General features: G+C 38.4%; 1 protein-coding gene across 1 annotated transcript; it reads right to left on the bottom strand.

Moving 5' to 3' along the window:
* Positions 1–382: 382 nt before the first annotated feature.
* Positions 383–5869, bottom strand: LOC145422087 (CD5 antigen-like). Its single transcript, XM_080293401.1, has 4 exons — positions 5782–5869; positions 1991–2041; positions 1135–1167; positions 383–1016 (listed from the first exon to the last, which is right to left on the bottom strand). Exons 1-4 carry the CDS (start codon positions 5858–5860, stop codon positions 706–708), a joined length of 474 nt encoding a protein of 157 aa, XP_080149527.1. The 5' UTR covers positions 5861–5869; the 3' UTR covers positions 383–705.
* Between the last annotated feature and the right edge of the window lie 2893 nt (positions 5870–8762).

The following is an 8762-nucleotide window of genomic DNA, read 5'->3' on the forward strand; positions in this document are numbered from 1 at the left end:
TCTGTGGGGGGATACTCCCACTAGGTTTGTATCTGGGACTCTCCACCATTTGACCTTAGAACTGAAGAAGCTTCTCGGATGAGAGATGAAACGTCTTCAAGCAACTTAAAGAAGTCCAGACGCTTTTCTTTGCAAGCTCCTTTGACTACGATGACCTGGATGACTGAGAACCTTCACAGACCTTCAAACAAGTGCATTGCACCAGGAAAAGGTGTTTGTAGAATTAAAAATGTAAAAAGTAATGACCATTTTATATTTATGAAAAAACCCTTATGCAGAAAAAGTAGCAAAGATACAAATCCAAAAAACATAACACATGGACACTTTTGGCCATGAACAAGCTGAGGGTTTTTTTTTTTTTTTTTTTAACAAACCCAGAGTGTTAAAAAACACTTAGAGCCATGTTTATTTCTCAGCAGCATCAATAGTAACAAAAATGCAATTTAGTTTTTGCTGTTAAAGTCGATTTAACTGAAGTTACGTGTTTCCGGTTACTGTGGAGGTCGCAATATCCACTCCCCAGTGGCTGCAGCCAGGTACTCTTGGCAGGGACAGCTGAAGAAGCCATGCTGCTAGCGAGTCTGCTACAAGCTAAGCTAATCTAGCGAAACCCTTCAGACACTGAACACAATGTTCAGTATGAGAAGTGTTTTTTATCTAACTTGCACTCTTTTGTATTTGCTCTGTCTGATGTCATTGATGGTGTCACTGAACCTTACCTGAGCAGGTGGCATTCAGAATGTAGGAAGATTCATCTGAATATGTACAGTCCCTCAGAGCAGATCCAGAATTAGCATAGTAAACTCCGATCCACCACACAGATCTCTTTGTGGACTCATATTGTTTTTCTACATTAACAACAGAGCCACAGTCCAGATGTTTACAGAAGACAGCTGCTACTTTCGCAGTAACAACATAGAATGAGCCAATGACTGGTCTCCATTCTCCCAAATGTTTCAGCTCCAGTATACCTGCACAGTGACTGGCTCCTCCCACCAACCTGACATCACCAGGCTCTGAACAGAAAGCATAGAGTCATCAGTAATAGTGGTGAATTTCCCTCTGAAAACATTAAAGTCAAACATTGCTGCTGCTTCTGTGGGTTTTTTTTTTCCATCTGAGTTCTCTGTTTACCTATTGAAATATCTTCTCCTTCAGGCTGGACTCCTGATAACAAAAATCAGAGAAAATCCATCAGTATGAAGCAAGATTTGGATTGGAGCTCAGCTGTGGATAAAAACTCTTAGAATATGAAAAAAAAGTTTTCCATAAATCAGACTGAGGCAGATTCACGTTGTACTGTTCATCAGACATCATGCTGACACAGGAGAGCATGCTCACCATACTCGGTAGGTTAATTGGTGATTTTAAATGGTTTTTTGAGTGTTTCATGTTTGTCTTGCAATTAATAGATAGCCTGTGTGGACAAGAGATATTTTATTTTGTATTCTTATGGTGACATTTTATAATCATAACTATCATTGATTAATCATTTATCATTGTTGAATCTGATGACAGCATTATCTTTGTTTTATATCTATGATAATCTGAGTAGAATCTTTACTCAGTCTCAAATGATATCTGTCATTGTATCTCATCACCACCTCTCGAAACTGAGGGTCCAGTTGGGCCTCCTGCATACACAAACATGCACATACAGAGTTATGTAAAAACACGCACGTTCACATACACACTTCTTAAGTGAAGGGAGGTCGTCTCGGGACAGCCTCTGGTGGACTCACAGTTTCACAAAATGCACATCAGAACACACACTTGTTTTTCTCTAAAAGTATCATCTGATGTCTATATAAGGAGAACTTTTGGAATTGTGGGGAAATTGATATCATTTCCAGTAAGGTCTAACTGTGTGACGTCATCAGGGTAATATAAGAATGAAAAAGCATCCGCCCTGCGGAGAATGTCTTGCAAGTTTTTCTTCCCACACTTCTGCGCAGTGTGTGTAATAAAATCACCATTTTTGACACCTTACCTGGACTCAGCCTGCTTTCTTCTCTTACCCAAATCGAACGACTTTCAACACCTGTTAAGAAAAAAAAACTCTCAAGAAAAAACTCTTCAAGTGTCACTTAAGTTTATTTATATGTTAACAACAACATTCATCCACAGGTGCCGAGACCCTAAAACAGCAGGGAGAACCCCAAACATCATATGATCCCTATCAGCAGCACGTGGATCCAGAACTTTCAAAAAAGTTCATGGAGGTCCTCAAAGCTTTCAGATCGTTGTTTGTTCTTGTTTCTAGTTAAATCTTTGATCATCATTTCATTCATTTCTATCTATGCTTTTTGTCACGATCTGGCTGGGGCAGACCGTATGTGTTGCAGAGGTGGACTCAAACGCAGACCAAAACGTGGTGTGGATTAACAAAACAAGCCGTTTATTGAGACTAGCAACGAGGGTACAAAATAAGAGGGCATCGGTGAAAACTAAACAATAACCTAAACTGGGTGAACTAATAACAAAACATGAAAAACCTTAACCATAGTGAACTGACATGGGTACCTGGAGATGAGACATGGATGAGCAGATGACCTGACAACGAATGACTGAAAGCACGCGGACTAAATACACACCGGAGGATAATGAGGGAAGTGGGAACACATGGGGAAACAGCTGACACACATGAACATAACGACGTGACAAGGGGAGCGTAACAGTAACAACATAGAACCTAGGGACACAGGAACCCTTCAAAATAAAACAGGAAATCTAATGAAACGCAGACCTAACAACATAAGACAAATAGATAAGAAACACATGAAGCGAAGGGCAAGGGAGACGTCACAGGGTATGACAATACAAGGGGGAACTGATAAACAGACGCACATAGGAAACATAATAAGCTAGAACATACACTAACAGCATCAAAAGAACTGAAACTCAAAACACTGGGTCATAAGACCCAGGACCGTGACACTTTTATCATTAAAAAAAATCAGCTTTATTCTTGTTGGTGTCTTTCTGGATTCAAACCAAGTTCCGAATTTTTACAGCAGATAACCCCTTTAAAAATATTCTGCAGTAGATCAAAAACAGAAGAAAACAATGAATCAGCACATGCACATTACCTGATGGTGCTGAAGTGAAGCAGAGCAAAGTTACAGCGGTTTTATTAGAGACACAGCTAAGCATTTTGCAATTTGGCATAATTTTTAAGTTCAAATTTCTTTGGTATTGAATAGCAGAAAAGAGGCTTTAATGTCAGAGGCAGATAGCACTGAATACAACAGTAGACTGGTGTGTAATAAGCAGAGAATAATGCAGAAAACAGATTTTGATGGTAAACTGGTCTCTTAGTACACTGAGAAAGAGAGAGAAAGAGCTGTGCAGAAAATGTGATTTTATTGTGGTGGAAGCAAAAGAGCAAAAGTAAGAGGTAATTAATGATGACGTTTCTCAAATTTGAAGTGTAATTTTGATCTTCTGTTGCTGTTGATTCAATGAATCTTGGTCGGAGCAATGAAACCTGCAGCTTCAGAATCTGTGAAATGTCATCTTTCAGTCCCGATGGTGTGTGTACAAATTCCCTGCTGACTCAGCCTCAGGATGGCTAGAGGCAAGAATCAATTGCACCCAAGTGAGTGCATCAGTGATCATGTGCGCATCACGCAGAGGGAGAGTGAGAGACGAAAGGCGCAGCAGCAGAGCATGGCAGTAGTAACGCAGTTTGTGTGATTCCTTGTGCGTTAATGAAACTGTAAGTGTTATTACCTTTGACGTGTTAACTGGTATGATATTAATTATAGTTTTTTGTGCATTCTAAAGCCAAAGTTATGCCTCGGTACACTGATATCGCGTTAGTAGGTTTACTTAAATTATTTAATTTAATACTAAGTTAATACCAGTGGCCAGAATCTCCTCCAATGATTACATCCCGCAGTTAAAGGATTTTCTGTTGTTTATTGTTTAGTTTATCTGTTGTTAGCTTGCCACATGCTTGTAGCAACTGGGAAGATATGTGCTATTTAACCAACTTCTGGTCTTACGGCGACGCCTTGTGGACATTGTGAAATATTGCTCTGTCTGAGTAGATCATGTGTTCTGATTGTTTCTTAGTTATCTTTGACCCTGCTAATTATAGTATTACCTGTTTCTATTTACAGACAACCATGCTTATAGTCACCTATACTGCATCTGCCACAATTATGAGTTCACATCTGGCTGCATCACAGTTGGATTTATCATGGCAAGCCCTTCTGTAACCAGTTTAATTAAAGGCAGTGAACTAAACTCCTGGACTGCTGCAGTCTTTCTGACCGAAGACTTAGGCCAGATTTGTATACCCAGCACTTCCAGTACGTAAATATTCTACAGCGTGTACGTGAACGATCCATGCTCTGTTTACATTTTTATGCAGAATCCATACACCAGCTCTCACTTGCTGTTTCAGCTGTTTGGTGGTTGTTGAAATAGTTTTGTGAGCTTTAACTTGAGATTTCTGTCTCTCTCTTTTTTTTCCCCAAAAATACATAAATACATAAATGTATTTCTGGCAAAATACATTTATGTTTAAAAATCGATTCAGGATTTAATGAATCAATATCACTCAAGCTAAAATCAATAGATCTTTTAAAATAGATTTTTTTAAACCCATCCCTAAAGCAAAGGTGTTAAGAAATACATCACCTGTAATTAATCTCTGTCTTTCTCTCGTCTATATACCAGAAATAATTTGAATAAGATATTTATATATTATTAATATATTTATGTGATATTAATTTGGATTGCACTTTTGACTCCAGTGTTTAAGTCTATTGGTTTTCACAATCTGCAGCAAAAAAAAAAAAACAATTAGAGAGAGGGTGTTGTTTTGCACATGGACTGTAATTAATTATATCAAAAACATTAATTTTGTCATTACAAATCTCTCTGCTTTATAAAAATGTGAAGCCTGGCAGTATTTGGAACCAGCAGGTACACCACCTTTTGAGACTGGTGTGAAGAAAAACCAAAACTTGTCATGGTCACGTGACCTGGGTGTTTTGAACTGCACTTCAAAATATCTGTGCTTCAGAAGCTCAACACATCCCTACGTTCTTCCAACATGTGGAAAATACAACAGCACAGAACATCTAGTCTATAACCCAAAAAAGAGAAAAGTGAGAACAAAAGACTACAGCAGCAAAGCAGGACATGTTCCAACCTCACACAGAACAAATCAAATCAGGCAATCGGGAAATGAAGAAGCACAGCAAACAAGAGAAAGGTGAATAGATCACTGGAAACAGAGACGATGAATATCTGGAATCAGCGGGGGGGAAAAGGAGTGGATACTTAAGGGGGACTTCTTCCTGAAACAGAAAAGCTCTTTTACTCACTTCCTCCGATACAAAAGGAGGATTAATGAGGATTTTTGTGAAAGAGATTTTTTCCCCTTTCTGTGATGACCTGTTTGGATGTCCGGCAACCTCCAGTGATTTAAACTGTTTGTACTGCTGGTTGCTGTGGTTTTCGGCCCGAGACCTCAGATCGTAATTACTTATAGAGCTGACTCAGGCCCAGGGGTTGTATTATTAATATTCTTGGTTTTTTTTAAAAAAAAAAGTGATAAAGTCTTCAGAAAGATGACTTAATCCAACAGAAGCTCTGAAAGGATGGCACCAGGGCAGTTTGTTAAGTCATAAAACATGAAATGAAGACATGAATGTAAACAGATGAAAAACTGCTTTTGACTGACAAAGTGCAGCTTTTCCTTTCCTTCTATGATCTGTGTGCCGTGGTGATATTGGTGTGTGAGCCAATCAGAGCTGATAATCTTACCTGAGCTCCACGGAAGGAGCAGCAGCAGCAGCAGGTTTTCCATGTCCAGGTCAACGTCTCTCTGCTCTGATCGACACATGTGCTCTGCTCGCTGTATATCTGCAACACAAAGGCGCGCCGGGGGGGGGGGGGGTGTCCCTTCTCTCTGTCGGATTTTGGCTCCACTGTGAGCAGCTTTAACCGTTGATATCACAGCAAGGTCTTTAATAATATTTTAGTGTCACTGATAACAGCTGGATTTTTTTTTTAAAGCAGCTTAGCTCCAATAAATGTATCAGAGCCATCATGATTATCGGAACACGAGAGTCCAGTGATCAGCTATGTTGCCTCACAGCAAAAAGTTCCTGAGTCTGATTGCAATATCTGGTCTTTCTGTGTGGAGTTTTTATGTTCTCCCCGTGTCAGTGTGGGTTCTGATTCCTGATTCCTCCCACAGTCCAAAGATATGCAGTTAGTGGGGATAGGTTAACTAGTGATTCTAATATGAGGGTGACTGGTTTTCGGTGTCTATGTGTTAGCCCTGTGACTGACTGGCATTGTGGCAAACTGATGAAACCCTCTGCAGGTTAATGCAGGATAAACAGATTAGTTTGCTGCACTGTGATGAGTTTAAAGTAAAGAACAGTGTGTGACTGCTGCACAGTGGTCATCTAATATAAAGACAGCATGAACAGTGTACTGTGAGTGTGGAGGATGGACATCAACCAGGACACCTCATGAAACATAAGCTCACATCTGGTTGATTTCAGGTGTTTACATCCACAGAAAGCAGCAGGTCAGCTAATCCCAGCCTGTACACTAAGAAAATCTACTGGAGCTCTCTATAGGAATTATTGTGAGATTGAGTCTTTCCCGACACTGAGCCATTACAACAGAAATTCTCAGAAATTCTAAAATTCTCGCTACTTTGATAAAATCAGAAGCCACATAACAGTTTGTAGATCTATGGTTGAATTTCCATGGTAAACAGGATGGACTGAGCTCTTCTTATCAGATTGATGCTGTCAGTTTCCTCTTCGTTTCTGCTGTATGTGATAACATCAGAGGACTGAGTTCTGGCTGCAGCTTATCATCAAACTTTCTGTTCAATATTCACTTTTATCAGTTTCTCTTAAAATCATTCAGCTGGTAACTTAATACTACAGTCACATTAGTCCTATGTTAGAGAGGCAGCTGTGCAGGCCTTCGTCAAGAGGCTACCTGCTAATTGCTAAAATACTCAAAAAATAATTAAACCTTGTGTGCAAATTTATATTTATATTTATTTATATTTAAAGTGTGGCGCCAAATGAAGTGCTCGTTAAAGTGCTTTTAATTATGTGTAAAGGTTCTCCTAGTGCTGCCATTATCATAATCCTGGAAAGGATTTTAGAGAATCTTACTTATTTGTAGCAAACTACAAATAAGTAAGATTCTCTAAATGTTACATAGTTTTGTATAAACTATGTAACATCGTTGACAAAGAAACAGAAGTTTAAAAATTGCAAAAATCTGTTTTTATAAATTCAGCAAATTCTTTTTATAAAAATCTTCAAATTGACCAGAGAAGTAAAATCAATGATAATTAGTAAAACAGATAATCTGTTTTTGCCTGGTGTTAGATAATCTGAGATGACATGTGACTGCTTCATCAGCATTAAGGCCAGATTTATAAAGTGTGGCAAATCCAATCTACTGTCTAATCTATTGAGCTACTCACAAAAAACCTATAGCACAGAGGAAGTGAGCTTCTTTAAATAATGATCAGTAAAACTTGCAAAGAGTTACACAAATTAGTGAGACAAAAATAAGCAGACCTGACATGGGAGCTAGCAATCTACTAACAAAACTAATAGAGCCAATCAAAAGGTTCTGAAGAAAGGCTGAACATCTGTTTTCAGCTGTGCTTGGGTTAAACCTGACAATAAATACACTTAGCACAAAAAAAGGGGAATTTGTGTTTGGTTGATCATTTATTTGCCTTAACAATACTTTTTGGCAATAAATATTATACAGCCAGCAAGCCTGTTTATTTCCCCTTAAATGGCACCGCATCTGTGGGTTGAGCAGCAGAGTTGAGTCTGCCGATGCCTAACAACTTATTCTGCTATTGATTGTTGTTCTGAGAGGCAGTGTGATGGTGTAAGGCGGCATCTCCCTCAGTGCACAAGCAACACTTGTCATCATTTGAGGCAATTTCAATGCAGTGAGATATCATGCAACAACTTTTCTTGTTTTTTGGACAATGTTTTGTATTGTTTTAACCTTTGAATTTAATCTTGATATCTGCTTATCTTGTATGTTTAGGTAATTTTTGTCTTCCACCTGCTAGTTTATTTGTATTTTATTACTGCTTTTACTGGATTTGTGAAACACTTTGGAGTACATCTGGTTTTAAATGTGCTATATAAATTTTTAATGTACAAAACATTACATTTTTTCAAAGTAAACTACTGGAAATGCCGTGCAATAAAGGGGCTACTACAGTATACGTAAATTCTGTTAAAAATGTTCTGTGTAGATTTCATGATGTGGATGACTGATTTATAATATGTTATATAATTTCATGAATATTTATAGTTTGTGTTAAAATGTCTTTATTTGAAATGTACATGTGTGAAGTGTAAGAGCTATTATCTTGTGAGAATACCCCTAACAAGAGTAAATTAGATTTTTCATGGACTGTGAGGGAGCAGATGTCTCTCATGAAGTGTGTTAAGCAAAAAGTTTAAATGAGAAAGCAACACAAGGACTTAAGCACCTCTTTTCAGGACAAGCAGTCAACCAGGTTGTCGTTTGAGAAATATTTTTATTTGTGTTTGGACTTAATATGTGTACTGTAAAGTTGCTAATTGGTTTGTAATGTTCACTCGTGACCAGTTCTCATGGCGTAGTGGCGTATCGGCGTGATGGTGAAGCTGAGGAGAGAAAGCTCAAGTAATAAACGCCTGTTTCAAAGAACCAACCTGTGTCTGTGTTGTCGTAAAGAGAGCTACACTAAA

The sequence above is a fragment of the Astatotilapia calliptera genome, chromosome 3 (genome assembly GCF_964374335.1).
Source record: "Astatotilapia calliptera chromosome 3, fAstCal68.1, whole genome shotgun sequence".
In the NCBI taxonomy this organism is placed as follows: Eukaryota; Metazoa; Chordata; class Actinopteri; order Cichliformes; family Cichlidae; genus Astatotilapia; species Astatotilapia calliptera.